The 15800-nt window shown below is 41.7% G+C and overlaps 2 protein-coding genes across 2 annotated transcripts; both read right to left on the reverse strand.

Moving 5' to 3' along the window:
- Positions 1 to 1274: 1274 nt before the first annotated feature.
- On the reverse strand, positions 1275 to 7539 carry cacul1 (CDK2 associated cullin domain 1). The gene is made up of 8 exons (XM_037783155.1): positions 7028 to 7539; positions 6708 to 6834; positions 5290 to 5392; positions 5107 to 5202; positions 4114 to 4216; positions 3747 to 3836; positions 3023 to 3161; positions 1275 to 2910 (listed from the first exon to the last, which is right to left on the reverse strand). Exons 1-8 carry the CDS (start codon positions 7365 to 7367, stop codon positions 2871 to 2873), a joined length of 1038 nt encoding a protein of 345 aa, XP_037639083.1. The 5' UTR covers positions 7368 to 7539; the 3' UTR covers positions 1275 to 2870.
- A 2010-nt stretch (positions 7540 to 9549) lies between these two features.
- Positions 9550 to 15315, reverse strand: sirt1 (sirtuin 1). The gene is made up of 9 exons (XM_037782988.1): positions 14912 to 15315; positions 13449 to 13571; positions 13048 to 13283; positions 12768 to 12920; positions 12228 to 12375; positions 12056 to 12135; positions 11582 to 11765; positions 10917 to 11444; positions 9550 to 10623 (listed from the first exon to the last, which is right to left on the reverse strand). The coding sequence occupies exons 1-9, from the start codon at positions 15270 to 15272 to the stop codon at positions 10334 to 10336; spliced, it is 2103 nt and encodes a 700-aa protein (XP_037638916.1). The 5' UTR covers positions 15273 to 15315; the 3' UTR covers positions 9550 to 10333.
- Between the last annotated feature and the right edge of the window lie 485 nt (positions 15316 to 15800).

A 15800-nucleotide genomic window follows, 5' to 3' on the forward strand; every position in this document is an offset into this window, starting at 1 on the left:
TCCTACAGAATTAGAAGCCCCTTGTTGAGCCTCCCAGACACTAATGTTAACACAGCAGATTAACAGCACTTATCAATTTCCAAAGCACTAATGTTGTGTGTATTCTAGGGGTGTAAGAAAATATTGAATATCGCGATAACGATTCTCAAAAACATCATATTGACTTTTAATTAATAATTTACATGCAAAGATTAACTCAGTCCAAAAATGTTTTCATTGTCAAAGAGATGCGCCCTCTCAGTGTATGTGCCCTCTCAAAGTAGTGCTTTTATGTTGGATGTTACAGGGACTATGATAAATGCAAATACAGATCCCTCTGTTCTGATTGCATAAAAAAGTAAAAATTTTACTCAGATTTAATGCATATAGTGGTGTGTTCTTTATATGACAGTTTTCCTCAAATTAGATTGCAATACATCGCCTTGCTTACAGCAGTGATTCTCAAAGTGGGGTCCGCAAAAAATTGCTATAAATTATAAAATTGTGCTGTATCATTAAAAAGTGTATATCTACAAATGGGGAGCATATTGTGTCATTACTCCCTCCCACGTTAGCTTTGGGCCAATAGAAACTCTGATTGATTATTGTGAGACACAGCAATAAGTTCATTATTTTTAAGTTGAAGCACTCACTGAAGGTCAGCTTTAAATAAGTGAGTTTAAATATCTGGATTTATTAGGACTATGCTACTGTTAACCCTTTGAGACCCGCGATCCCGACCGACTTTACTGTCTTTCAGAGGCTGTAGCAGATTTAGAGCTAGAGTAAATGTACTAATATCATATGAACCTAGAAGACCCAAGGAATCCACTGGTACCAACCATGTCATGCTAGCTTGTTCCTCAAGATCTTGGTGTCTTAAGGTGGTATTTTGGAGGGATTGTTGATCATTTTTATCAATTCGTCTTTGGTAAAAATGGTTAAATTTAGCACCAAATCTGAGTAACAAATGGTATCAACCCAAAAATTACTGCAACAATTTATGAGACATAATAGAGCATGGGAATGGCCATCATATATTTCGATCATAATGTTCTAAGCTCTTCTACACTTTTACAATTTATTTTTTTTTTGGTCCTTGGAAAATTGTCTCCCCTATATAGCGTCCCTAGCCCCAAAAAGTTTGAGAACCCCCGGCTTACAGTATCGCAATATATTGAATCGTAACCCCTGTATCATGATACGTATCGTATCGCCAGATTCTTGCCAATACACAGCCCTAGTGTGTTGTAAAAAAAAAAGGTGGTAAAACATCTGGCTTCAAGGATTTTATTGGTTTTAGAAAAAAGATTTATTTGTAACATATTTCTGGAACAGCATTTGAGCCAAGTGGAAGTTTATTCACAGTTGTTCAGTTGTTTTTCAACATGGATATTTTTTTGCAGCATGTTAGAGAGAAAGTGATATCTCAGCAAGGAAATCAGTACGTCCAGTGTTTGGCATCTGCAGTCAGTCTGACTTTCTTCTACTTCTTCAGGTTTATCGTAATGCCTACTTATTGAAGAGAAAGACATTTGCCCAGATTTTAAATATTGAATAGTGAAAAATAAAACCACCTCTGTGCCCCACGATTAATGAAATTAGTTTATTTGAAAGTCAACGAGAACCATTTTCAAGACTCACAGAAACCAAAAGCAAGCCTGAGCGTCTACACTTAAAACAGTGTAAGACATTGTATCAAATACTATTCATGTGAATCATTTAACAAAAATGCATCTGTGACAAAAGCTAGTGTACACTGACTCACTATGCAAAGACCAAAAACTATTTACATCATGAACAGGCTATACATGTTAGGAACATTTAATGCACAAGTACGCCAGACTCGGGCCATCCATGCATCAGATTCGATGTATTTACAGTTTAGGGATGATTTAGGCAAGTTGTCAAACAAACTGTAGTAAAATTAGGAAATTGTCAAACACTATTCTGTTGTTGTTTAAGCTGTCTGGCAAACAGTGTAATGTCCTAAATGGCAATCCCTACCAATCCTACATGCAAGGCTAACACAGACAGGTGATATTTAAAGTTAAATTTGACTCAAGCCCAACAAACAAACAAACAAACAAACAAACAGGTCAACCAAAGCTCAAAACTTGCTAGTATCAAAAAATTAAATGGCTCAGTGACTCAGACAGTATACAACATTAACAATGTCAGCTTGAATCCAATGCATTATATATATAAAAAGAAAAAAAATCCTCTTTGGCGTAACAGGAAAATACAATCCGGTTTACCAACACAGTAAAGGCAACATGAAGAAGAGAATCATAGTTGAGTCAATGACTTAGTTCCCCTTGCTCTCATTTCTTTCCACACTCATTTGTGTTGAGTCAAGCCACTGGGTTACAGACACAGTGGGTGAAACTGAGGGAGTTGTAGTATTATCACATGGACAGTTTTATTAGCAGCAATAGAAAGTGTTGATTAGCCCAGTCTATCAAAAAGACACTTCCATGTTAAAGGTTAGGAATGAAATACCCATCATCAGCCTATCCCTCGTTAGGATATCCGATCAGAAGGCACCATGAAGGCACTCTTCAAATGAGGAGAACACGACGAAACCAATCTCAGCGCACACAGCAGCATCCCACAAATACTGAAGCTGGATGCATCATTATCACAGAGGGAAGCACCATAATGGAAGTCTGTGTGCTTTTCTTTTTAGTGCAGTAAGATTAAGCTTCTGCTCAACAACCCAACATCATGTTCTCTTTGTTGTTCACAGTGTTTTGTGACCTTGAGTCGAGGGAGATGAAACTGACACATTGTCAACATTGTACCAAGTGCAGTGAGCCAACTTGTGATAAAGATGTAGGAGGCACAGTAATAGTTCTGCAACAAATCTGGCGGCGACGGTGGCGCTGCCATCAGGAGTCATCGCTGGCCCGTTTGCGAGACTGGTCACCTCTGGAAAACAAAAACACGTCACATCAGTGATTTAAAGTAAAGCGCCTACCCAAAAAGTTGTGTTTATGTTCAGACTGGGACTATCTGAGACTGATGCGTCAGAAAAACAGACCGCGGAAATCCATTCATGGAGAGCTCCATCTGTAACTTCTGGTCGTGAGCGGCGTAGTCCGGCAGCAGAGACTCCACAGCAGGAGGGTTGATTTGGGGAATAAACCCAGAGAAGAGAGCCGGGGCTAACTGGGCCCAGTCTGAAACAGAGGAACACGTGTAGTGCAGCTTATTCTGAAGGTGGAGGAAATAAACCAATATTTCTGTTTTGTTTGCTATAGTGGAGGCAAAAAGATTACATTAGCTTTCAGCAGAAACGCGATTACATGACTCGAGATGCACCACTCCGACTTATTCAGTCCTTATAGAGATACCTGGGCTTTGGGTATCGATACCGAGTACCGATCCGATACCAGTGTTTAATTAATAAACTGCATGCCTCACTGTATGGAAGTGACTGGATCAGGCTTGACTTAAGCATTACTTTCCTAACTTTGTAAAACAAAATGTAACAAATTAATACTGAATTGTATTAAAATAATAAATCTTACACCTGCAACTTGGTAAAAAAAAGTCTTCAAAATTAACAACAAAAACCTTTTTAATGCAGCAACAAATTGGTCAAAACTTAAAAATTCCAGTATATAATTTACTTTGTATATATCGATACCCGATCAAGCTATTTGAGTCAGTATTGTTCCGATATCCGATCCGGTATTGGTGCATCCCTATAAATGACACTAAAGCAGACAATACAACCCTCAATAACAATGAACATAGCTCACCTGGTCGGAGGCTGTAGAGGCCTTTAACCACGCTGGCCATTGTAGATGGCTGCACTTGAAACGGCATGGAATGAGCTTTGATGAGAAGAGCTGAACACGAACAAGAAAAGAATAAATTAAAAAACACAAATATTTCAGAAGTCGTGTGTGTTAGTGAAGAATTAAGTCTTCTGTAGGTGCAGTTCCCACGTCCTGAATCAAAACTCCTGCACTTTCCAGGATAAGGGAGCACAATGGGCTGAGATAAAACATCTGCCCTCGATTTAGCCAAATGTAGATTATACATTTTGTTCACAATTACAAGCGGAGGGACAATTTTCAAATGTCATGATAGCCATCAGGGCTTCAAATGAAGCAATGCACTCACGCATCAGTGTGTTCACATGTATTTCTGCGACGTGATCGGCAAACAGCTTCATCAGATCCTCTCTGAGGTCTCTGTTCAGCTTTGACTCGATGTAGAACTTGTTCTGAAAACATTGAACATGAAAAACAATTGAGAAAAAGAGTTACGCCGTAGCACAAGACCATACTTCTGTTGCACGGAATGAATAAATTTCACTTAAAAGGGACTGTTTGTAAGAATCAGAAATGCTTGTTAACAGCGACACCTGTGGCCGTTAAGACAACGAAAGTCAGCGTCGGGCTCGCGCTTGTGCTCGCTCTAAATAGACATGAACGAGCATCGCTCAAAACAGCGAGGAGACACACGTCAGCTAAAACCACAATATCACTCTATATTTCAGCTGCTTGGCAGTAATGTTAGCTGACCAGACGAAGGCCTCTCCATGAATCACTGCTGATCCTAGTGTTGGCTTTTCCTGCATCAGCCTCCCGACAGCGGCCGGAGGGAGACACCGGCACCCGGTCGGACACAATAACGTTTCTCGCTGCGGAGCCCCGTCACTTCACAAGACACGGAAAACCTCTGTCGGTCTGGAGGAGCTGCATGATTTATTTCTGCACAAACGTCCACTGTACATTCACTAGATATTCTCAGAGCTACAAAGTCTTCTGCAGTGTGTAGTGTGCGCGCATGCACGTGAGGTGGAGTGAGCTGTGAGTGAAGGCAAGCAGGCAGCGGAGCAGAGTACAGCAGAGACTCCGGCCATGGAGACCAAAGCTACAGTCTCCCCCGCGTCCTCCGATCACGGCCAACACTGTTTTGCGAGACGGGCTTCACTAGATATAACTTTGAGGTTTTGTGCTTGGTGTAGTTTATGTTGGAGTCTTGTCTAAACAGCGTAGCCACACGCGAGCGCGCATGGGACACCGACCCGGGTGATTTATACCTGTAAGAAGTTACAAACAGTCCCTTTAATAGTCCAAGATATTTGACAGAAAAAAAAAAGATGCCTACCAAGTACATAAATACAGGAACTATACATTGAAGAGAAGCTGTGTATTGCGTCAGCGCAACATTAAAGTTCTCAATGAAGTCCTCAGGTGGGCTGGCCTGGAAAACAAGAATAAAAGTATTAGTCATTTCATAGTTTATTTATGTGCTTTATATAATAATTCCCTTGTATTTGGATTTGCTTACTTGTAGATGGGTAGAAACCTGCTGCAGATGATTTGTTATTTTTAACGTCAAATCATTGTAGAGCAGCTCAGAGTGCTGCTGACAGACACACTTGTAGACGTAACTAGGAAAACAAAGCAGAGAAACCCAGACCGGTAAAGAAATGTAACTTGTCTTCACTTTTGAAAAGGAAAACTGGAAGTCATAATCTTCGTTCTATTGACATTTTGTAATTTATTGTTCCCAAAGCACGAACTGAATTGGGAAAGAAAGCTTTTAGGTTTTCAGCAACTACTGCTTGGAATAATGTACAATCTGATCTTCAACTTCAAAACTTAGTTACCTTGAATGAGTTTAAAGCTCTGGGGAAATCGCTGCAGTCCAGGTTGTCTGTGTGTAAGTGTTTTGTATGAGCAAGTTTTAAAAGGGACTGTTTGTAACTTCTTGCACGTATAAATCACCCGGGTTGGTGTCCCATGCGCGCTCGCAAATGCATGTCGCGTGTGGCTACGCTGTTCAGACTCAGACTCCAACACAAACTACACGGAAGCACCAAAACCGCAAAGTTATATCTAGTGAAGCCCGTCTGTTAAACAGTGTTGGCCGCGGTCGGAGGACGCGGGGGAGACCAAAGCTTTGGTCTCCAGGGCCGGAGTCTCTGCTGTACTCTGCCTGCTTGCCTTCACTCAGCTCGCTCCACCTCACGTGCATGCGCGCACACTACACACTGCAGAAGAGTTAGTTTAGCTCTGAGAATATCTAGTGAATGTACAGTGGACGTTTGTGCAGAAATAAATGCTGCAGCTCCTCCAGACCAACAGAGGTTTCCCGTGTCTTGTGAAGTGACGGGGCTCCGCAGTGAGTTACCTTATCGTCTCCGACCAAAACGCCGGTGTCTCCTCTGTTCCCTCCGGCCGCGGTCGGGAGGCTGAGGCAGGAAAAGCCGACACTAGTATCAGCAGTGATTCATGGAGAGACCTTCGTCTGGTCAGCTAACATTACTGCCAAGCAGGTGAAATATAGAGTGATATTGTGGTTTTAACTGACGTGTGTCGCCTCACTGTTTTGAGCGATGCTCATTCATGTCTATGTAGAGCGAGCACGAGCGCGAGCCCGACGCTGACTTTCATTGACTTAACAGCCACAGGTGTCGTTGTTAACAAGCATTTCTGATTCTTACAAACAGTCCCTTTAAAGATGTTAATTCATGTGTTGTCTGTTACTTTCACTATAACTGTCTTGCTGCTATCTTGGGCAAGGTCTCCCTTTGTAAAAGAGATCTTTGATCTCAATGGGACTAACCTGGTTAAATGAAAAGGAAAATAATAAATCCAGCATTACCTGTGATGCACATGGCAAAATGTATAGGGCATCCTTGAGGCAACATAAATCAGTGAGAACATCTGTCCCTAGCTCAGGTGTGTGTTTACCTATCTTACCTGTATATCTGTGCATAAGACACAGAGATGTGGTCTGTGGGATTCTGAATCAGCAGACGGTCTATTGCCTTCTCCAGGTTTGGCCAGTGGTTTTTGCGGTAGTCTTCTACAGCCATTGCATTCAGAACTGAGTGAGAAAGAGGACAACTGGTCAGCAACATGATTGTGATCAAAACCATCAGGCCTAACAAGAGCGACTGTCTTCTACCAGGAGCATCACATGATTAGTGCTGCTGCAGCAGGCCGATGTGCAGAGTGTCTGCAGGATGTCAGGCCTGCTGCTGTGTGACACTGCCTGCTCTTCATCATGTTGTACTTACGGAACTTGGAAGTAGAGTCGAGGGTGAATTTGCCCTCAGCAGCGGCTGGAGGAGCCGTGCAGTCAGTCTCGCTGACTTCGCTGCTCTCACTGCCTGAATCCGAGTCCATGAACTTTGACCCCGCGGTGCTGCTGCTGCTGCTGCCGGTCCACATCAGCTTCCCCCGTCGAGTCCCCGGTTCTCCTCCTCCCGGTACCGGTACCGTGGTTACCTCCGCCAGCTGGCTGCTCAGATACGAGCGGACCTTGTTGTTGCTGCTGCTGCTGCTGCTGCTGCTCGCACAGTAGTTGTGGTTGTGATCGTCTTTTAGGTCCAAACTGTCATCTTCCATCGCCTCCATGTTCACAACCGGTCCCGTGTGCTTGAAGCCTGAAGTCAACCCAGAAACATGTCTGGTGTAGATGTAAAGACAACAAACTGTCAGGCGTCTCCGGTGGTGTCCATCTCGGTTCAACTGTTAGCTGAATCTTTACGACATGCCGTATTACAGGACAGTTGGTTCGCTGTTATCTAGAGATGTGTCGGTTATGAACGAGCCGGTTCAAAGAGCCGGCTCTTTGAACCGGCTCTTTTAAAGGGACTATTTGTAACTTTCAGAAATGCTCGTTAACAGCGACACCTGTGGCCATTAAGTCAACGAAAGTCAGCGTCGGGCTCGCGCTTGTGCTCGCTCTACATAGACATGAACGAGCATCGCTCAAAACAGTGAGGCAACACACGTCAGCTAAAACCACAATATCACTCTATATTTCAGCTGCTTGGCAGTAATGTTAGCTGACCAGATGGAGGTCTCTCCATGAATCAATGCTGATACTGTGTTTGCTTCTCCGCAGCGAGAAACTTTGCGGCTCCGCAGCGAGAAACTCGTCTCCCTCCGCCCGCAGCCGGAGTGAGCAGGGAGACACCAGCACCCGGTCGGTAACGAGACGATAACGTGTCTCGCTGCGGAGCCCCGTCACTTCACAAGACACGGAAAACCTCTGTTGGTCTGGAGGAGCTGCAGCATTTATTTCTGCACAAACGTCCACTGTACTTTCACTAGATATTCTCAGAGCTAAACTAACTCTTCTGCAGTGTGGAGTGAGCGCGCGTTCACGTCTAGAGGTGGAGCGAGTACGCGAGAACGCGCACGCTGTCTGAGTGAAGGCAGGCAGGCAGAGGAGCGGGGACGCTGGCCACACGCGAGCGCGCATATGCAAGCATATCATCAAGCAGCTGCATGGTGGTGCAGTGGTTAGCACTGGCGCCTCACAGCCAGAGGATTGCAGGATTGAATCCAGCTTGGGACCCTTCTGTGTCGGAAACGAAGCAGCATGTAAAATTATGGTATTCTGGAAATTATAAGGTTTAGTATAATTATATTGAATAATTTAAGTGATATATGCGCACCAATACTAATCATAAGTCAAAACAGCTCTAAATTTGGCTGAATTATAAAAAGGCAGAAGTGGTAAAATGAAAAGCCGTTTGGGAGCCGAAAGAGCCGGCTCTTCTTGTTGAGCTGAGCTAAATGATCTGGCTCACTAAAAAGAGACGGAATTCCCATCACTACTGTTAACAGAATTTTTACGACATGCCGTATTAAGGGACAGCAAAGAAAACAGGGAAATGTAGTTCTAAAAGACTTCAGCTAAATAAAGAAGCAGTATTTATGGTAACGTTATAGTCAAGTGGGACCGTGTACAAGTATTTTAAAGTCTAAATATGAAAGAACCGACTGTTAACTGATAGATTATCTTGATATTATAACTAAATGATACATACTGCTCATGTGCAGAACCAGGAAGGGTTAGTAATGGTACTCCACTAACAAACAAACAAAACATCCCCCCAGGCTTTATCCACACTCTGCTAAAGATAAATCCTGACATGTTGCACAGTTTCGCTGTTATAAAAGGCACTTCTCTCAGACTATAATGTTGAAATGATCGTGGAAGCCCTCTCAAGCCCCATAAAGAGGAATGAGGAACTGGCAGGCTGAGCTCAGAGGCCTCTAGGTGGCTCCACTAGTCACCAGGTTGTGAAGATGTTGATGTAAACAACACCTGGCTGACTGGAGTGAGTATGAAATAACAGAAATTGTCAGTGTTTTTCATTCTTTTTTTTTTTACTGAGAACCCGCAGAATAGATAACAACTATAAGGATGTAAAAAAAAACAACTCCTTAAACCGTAAACAAAACATTATCTTGAAAATGTGAACTATGTTGGTGTAGAGAGTATACCTTTATCCAACACATTGGCTCAAATATGTCTATCTACCCAACACTTAATCTTTACAGGCAGTAGACTCCCTCTGTATAATGAATGTCTTTAACTCTATATTCTATGAAAAGTGACATGGGCAACAAAACCGCTTTTTATAAGAAAGGAAAAAAAGTGCCATTTTTCAATGTGAACTCATTGAATATATTCCTAAGGCTTAATATTACAACTTAGTATAACTTTGTATAACTATCATCTACTCTTTGATGAGTATGTCTCACATCAGAGTATAAAAATAAGAGGCTTGACCATAAAAAGTAGCTGCCACATGTCGGAAGGAACACCTTTTCAATAGTTATATTTTTTTCCAAGATTTAAATGACAGGTTAAACATACAAAGCTTATGACAACATAGGAGCGTGTTGATAAAGTGTTCTTTGGTCTAAAATTAAAGAGTACTGTTCTTTTTTTTCTAGCATTTACCCTCATGAAAGGGCAGAGCTGAACATTTATATTGCAAGTTAGACAATGTGTTCAAGTAAACCATCTGAAGATTTATGTATGTGTCTGAAACTCATAGTACCCCACTATTTAGCAGACAGTAGGCTTGTATATATTTACATGTTTCCCAATGGTAACATGAACCACCTCTAAAACACAACAAAGACCACAGCTGACTTCACACTATGGACTGAGACATACTGTATGAAGTCTTTGCTTTTATAATGACTGAAATTTAGGAATTAAAGCTTAATCTAGTGTTGCATTCACAGTACGCTGCAGTGGATGTATCAGAAGAAGAATTTCTCAAAATGTGAATGAAAATTCGATGAGCACATGGAAAGAAATCCTAAAAAGAAAAAAGCTACTGCAATCTGTTTAGTAAGTAGTATACAGTATGATGTTTCAGACACAATGCATGTGACCAAACTGGGCACATAAAAAAAATAAAATAAAAATTGCTGCATATTCACACAAAGTTGTCACGCAATTTCAACTTTATGAAAAATAATAGTAAGGTTGATGAGTCAAAAATATACGAAACATATATATATATATATAAAAAAGACAATTAGTGCTTTGTCGACAGGGTACTTTACATTTAAAGCGGCGTGGTGCTCTGAGTCTTTTCAGAAGTATTGTCTGTCTGCACACTTGACGTGGCCTCATTGGCTAAAGTGTGTTGTATTGTGTCTCTGAGGCTTGTCTCTCCATCCGCTGCTAGTGTGTCGGCTGCCTCCGGCTCGCTGTCGTCTTCCACCCCATCTGCACTGCATTCAGACTCGTCACTGTCACTCCCGCAGGAGCTCGACGTCTCATCTTCAGAGTCGGAGTAAACCTCAGCCCCATGGAAGATATAGTGATTTGGTGTTTGAAACAGGTACTGGCCTGCTGTGGGAAACAATACAAACAATTTACAGTGCTGAAATCAATATCTGAAGAAGATTTTAAAGAATTTATAATTATGTGGATTAACATGTATTTTCCTGCTGCATGGGGGAAAAAAATAATCTATTGTTGAGGAAATCTCTAATTAGTAGGATGAATTGGTTAGCACGTGTTTAAACACATGATGCCTCACTTTCAAATATATCGAAATATAAAATATATTTATAATGATAAAAACACACACTTGTTAATTATAGTAAACAGTGTTGTTTGGTCTACCATAGTCTAAAGCTTACTCTCAAGGCGTTTGCTGATTGGACTTCTGTTGATTCGACTCATCCAGCATCGTCTACGAAATTCAAGGTTGGAGGTTTGGCTCTTTACTTCAGCGGCCTCCTCTTTTGGTGCGTCTTCTGCTGGTAACTCGGAAGGCTCAGCCGTCTCTTCACTGGGACACTGCGCATTTGGACAAGGCTCTGGAGGTGGAACATTATTACCAGCAGTGTCTGTGAAATTCAGATTTTCTGTCTCCTCTGAAGGCTTAGTTACTGAGTCTGTACTGTGCTGCTTCTGCTCCTCCTGAGCTGCATCACTGGAAGCAGGCAAGGCCTCACTTGGTGGCTGTTCTGGTAGCCGAGGGGGTTTCTCTGTGGTCTCAGTGAGTCTTACAGTGTTGAAGCAGAGCTGCTCAAAGTTCCCACTCAACCGATGACAGAGCTCGTTGACAATGACATCGCAGTCCCCAAGTAGCTCAACGTCAAAGTTGAGGTGAGGCAGCTGCTCTCTATTGATCAGGACCTGAGGCACTTCATGAGGAATGGAGTCTGGACGGGATGAAGAAAAGAGAAAAAGGTTACATGTTGTATGTTTGGATTCATTGCAGGCAGACACGATAAAAACATATTGGTTATAGCGTACATCTTAAAGAAAACAGAAATCCATTCATCTGAACAAAACATACTTGGGATGAGGGCAACTGGTCGGACTTTGAGTGAAGAGCCAATGACAATCAAGAGGTCCACCTCATCTTTATCTTGCTTCATAGCTCTGTGGAACATTTCTGGAAGATTCTCTCCAAAGAAGACAATGTCAGGTTTCATGATGGCCAGGGGAATATCTGGACACCGTGGACAACGAGGGACAACCTACAGGATGAATTTATGTTATTAGCATTATAACAAGATATTCTTAAAGGAGTGTTGAAGCTGAAAACCATATCACATTTTAAAACATGTACGTGTACTACTGTCAGGATATGGTGACAGTTTGAGCAAAAACGACAAAAGTGATTTTCATTATAGTTACCAACTGTAGCTTTAAATGCAGTCTAAAAAAAATGTTAACCTAAATCTTGACAGCCGTGCTAGCATCAGGTTGTTCTTTTATAGTTCTGTAGTTGTCATTGCAAAGATTGAGTATCGACTGCTATAAATACCTGGTTAAAGATGTCTTCCCTTATAGCTTCACAATCCACTTTGTGTTTACAGACGAGACAGGAAGCAGTTGCAAACGACCCTGAAATTAAAGTTAATGATGATTTTCACCAATACCATGGACAGAACTATATAACAAATAAGCAAGATCCATCTATTAGCTGTATCACTTACCATGACACTGGATAATCCGCTGAACTCCAGCCACTTGTTCTAAGGTATCAATGTTTTGTGTGTAATTGCGCAGCAGCTTCCCCTGCTTATCCAGCATAGATATGAATTTGTGACAGGGTGAAGGCTGGAACTGACCAGGGTAGATCTCCTGTAACAAAGAGGATGCATTCAACACTTGGACCAACTCCCAAGCTTGCTATAAATCGTGAATATTACCCAGATAAGCTAAGTCTTGGAACACAAATTGGACCTTTTAACACCAAATGAATATAAATGCAGCCCAGTAGCCTATGGAAAAGTTCAACATCATGACTGCAGGTGACTTCTTCTTTGACTGTGAGTGACTTCTGTATTTATGCATATCATCTATGTAGCACCTTGCAGAGTTTTATGTGAGAATGTTTAATTTTTAATACATCATTTTAACAAAGTTTACTATCTTATTACATCAGGTTCTTAGTTGGGGGGTGATCAAATCATGTTTTATGCATTGTTAGCAACTTTGATTTGCACAAAAGCAAGTGGACAAAATGAACAAACCTTAGCAAACTTGAAAAAGGGTCTTGGGTCCCGTCTGAAGTATTCAATGTCAAACATAGCTTGAGGGTCTGGAAGATCAGGAAAATCTACAGCTAGTCGTGCATAAATTCCATCTCTGGAGCGAAAGTCTGGTATTCCACATGAAACGGACACCTACAGAAAAAATAAAAACGCAGGCATTCTGACTTAATATCATGAACATTGGTACTACCGTATGTATTCACTCAGACAGATGGTAATTCAAACAGTACCACTGTATAATATTACTGTAAATGCATACCCCAGCACCAGTCAGCACAAGGATCCTTCTACTTTCATGGAGTAGCCTGACCACATCTTCTAAGGTGTTAATATCTTTCCGCTTCTTTCTTTTCGGAGGTTCCGAGATGTTGATGATGATCTGCCACAATGTCATGTCGTCTAAATCTGGTGGGAGTACAGTCTCAGGCAGCAAGTCCCTCAGAATGGTCCTCGGATCGGTCTCTCTGATGTGTTGCTGGATGAAACTGTAGGAACCTGGCCGAGAACACAACATCTCAGTATGACTTGTATTCCACAATGTATATGCTGTGTCACTGCCTGCAATTATAAGGTAGGTAGTTTTAACTGTTTTCTTCTTACTATAGGCATACTATCAGCATACTATTTTTGCCAAATGCTACTCAAATTCTCTTAAGTTACCTATTTGCGGTTGAGGTGTCCAGTCGCTGGAGCTTGCATGTGAGGATCTGTCGTCGTCATCGTTGTTGTGGTCCGGCGTGACAGCCAGACCGTTGGAGGGGAGATCGTCATGTCCAAGGAAATCTGAGTAGAGAGAAGTTTGTACATTAACAAATATAACTAAAGATAAGTGGCGTCTATCTCCAATAACCACGATGACCATTTACAACCAATATCCATGGCAACAACCTCATTATGGTACGGTTAACTTAGAGGTCCCATATCGTGCTCATTTTCAGGTTCATACTTGTATTTTGTGTTTCTACTAGAACATGTTTACATGCTGTAATGTTCAAAAAAAACTTTATTTTCCTCATACCGTCGGCCTGACTAAGCCTGTATTTATCCTCTGTCTGAAACGCTCCGTTTTAGCGCATTTTGAAGGAATTGCGACGAAATGCAACAGAACTGCATTGCTAGGCAACAGCTTGGGTCCATGTGTGCTTTCTGTGAGCTGACGACATTCACATACACTGCAACAGGAAATAAACTGGGACACATTTAGAAGGTTTACGTTTAAAATTGTGTCAAAGGTCTGAATATATATGTCGATTTGTGACATCACGAATGGGCAGAAATCCTGACGGCTTGTTTCAAATGCAGAGTTTCTGAATACGGGCTGTGTGTATTTCCCTGTGGATTGAGTGTTTCGATACTTTCACAGTATTTAGATTCAAGAGTTTTATTGGCCATTTGCACCTGTGTACATTGGAATTCTGAGCAGTTTACACCGAGTCAGCTTTAAGAAAAGAAAAAAGGTAGAAAAGGCACAAGGTAATTACAGTACAAAATAGGTAGCACATTCAACTCAACACAATAAATAAATAAATTATTAAAATATAAAACGCCCTCAGAGTAGTCAATAAATAAACTAAACTACCCTCTGCATAGGAACAATACCCCCAGAATACAAATATACAGTATATATGCTCCATGGCCATGTCAAAAGAACTCTCAAAAATATCTTAAAAAAGAAATAATTAATACATATTTCAGACAATTACACAGTGGAAGGCAGCATATTGCACAACATCACAGTCCATTCAGTTCATGTGTACTGTGTGTTATATTATATGTTTTAAATAGGACTTAAGTCTGCTTTATAATAACAAAAGAAACATGAAAATCTCACTTATTTTATAATATGGGACCTTTAAGTGAACGTTAGTCAGGAAAGAGATGTAAACCGTAAAGTGGCTATCAAAGTTTAGTGCCGTGAAGGAATGAGTCAGTGTCGTGAAATTCCCACAAGATGCGTCACAGAAACTCGCCGGTTAAGTGACGTAAGAAGTGACGTCAACTGTTATATTGTGTCTAACTCGCCGGTTAAGTGACGTAGAAAGTGACGTCAACTGTTACATTGTGTTTAACTCGCCGGTTAAGTGACGTAAAACAAGCACAATGAGTCCCGGCTCTTTACATACCAGCCTCCTCCTGCTCGGTTGTCCCCGGTACAGCGCTGTCGTCTAGTCTAACTACCGGTCTGTGTGTCTCTGAGAGCAGCGGCTCATTGTTGTCTCCGTCTGTCTCCGCCGAGGCCTCCTCCTCCTCCTCCTCCATCTCCACCGCCGGCTCTGCTTCCTCCTCCTCCGCTGCTCGCTGCGTACCATCTACCGCCGTCTCCCGGCTCTCTTTAGGCCCCGACACGCTCGATAATTCATCTTCTTTAGCTACTTTGGCTCCTCGGTCAGCTACCGGGCTGATCTTGGACCGTTTCCTGGCCGGTTCTTCCGGACCGGAGGCGCCTGAAGAGGCCGCTCCGAGACTCGTCTCCTCGTCCGCCATCTTGGAGCCCGCAGAGCCGTTGAGCAGATCCTTCGTCTCGAGGACAGCTGGCTCATTTGCATAAGAGCACGTGACGTATCCTCCACCAGTAGACGATGGCTGGAACGGCCCCCTTTTTACGTCGATGACGTAAAACCATAACAAAATATGTGCTGCATTCAGGGCCTTCCAGATATTTTACTTTTTTTTTTTTTTTGTAAATCAAAAGTAAGCACTCATGACCATGCAAAGTTTTTTTTGGGGGGGTTTAGAATGGGTTTAGAATTGTTTTGTTTTTTTAATTCAGAAGATTGTTAGCATTGTTTTTTTTTACTTTATTAAACAAATTCAAATTTACAAACAACATGGCTCATAGATCATTTCATTCAAGTAAAAGGACAAGGTACATACAGAACAAGAACAAATCAAATGTGTAAAATTATACATGAAAATAATAATAAATTAAATTAAGGGCTAGGGCTGTACCTGTAATTAATATTCTTCTGTTATGCTAAGAAGTTTCAATGCATTTTTGTTTTTCATGACTTT

This window comes from Sebastes umbrosus, chromosome 10, assembly GCF_015220745.1.
Source record: "Sebastes umbrosus isolate fSebUmb1 chromosome 10, fSebUmb1.pri, whole genome shotgun sequence".
NCBI classification, from domain to species: Eukaryota; Metazoa; Chordata; class Actinopteri; order Perciformes; family Sebastidae; genus Sebastes; species Sebastes umbrosus.

What these genes read in the sequence shown, in the direction of transcription:
- sirt1 (XM_037782988.1), bottom strand. Translation starts at nt 15,272, where the DNA reads ATGGCGGACGAGGAGACGAGTCTCGGAGCGGCCTCTTCAGGCGCCTCC. An exon ending in GACACCTCAACCGCAAATAG is followed by an intron (nt 13,284 to 13,448) that starts GTAACTTAAGAG and finishes GTTCTCGGCCAG; the next exon opens with GTTCCTACAGTTTCATCCAG. An exon ending in CCTTTTTCAAGTTTGCTAAG is followed by an intron (nt 12,376 to 12,767) that starts GTTTGTTCATTT and finishes TCTTTGTTACAG; the next exon opens with GAGATCTACCCTGGTCAGTT.
- cacul1 (XM_037783155.1), bottom strand. Translation starts at nt 7,367, where the DNA reads ATGGAGGCGATGGAAGATGACAGTTTGGACCTAAAAGACGATCACAAC. An exon ending in CGACTCTACTTCCAAGTTCC is followed by an intron (nt 6,835 to 7,027) that starts GTAAGTACAACA and finishes TTTCTCACTCAG; the next exon opens with TTCTGAATGCAATGGCTGTA. An exon ending in CCTCTACAGCCTCCGACCAG is followed by an intron (nt 3,162 to 3,746) that starts GTGAGCTATGTT and finishes CCTCTGTTTCAG; the next exon opens with ACTGGGCCCAGTTAGCCCCG.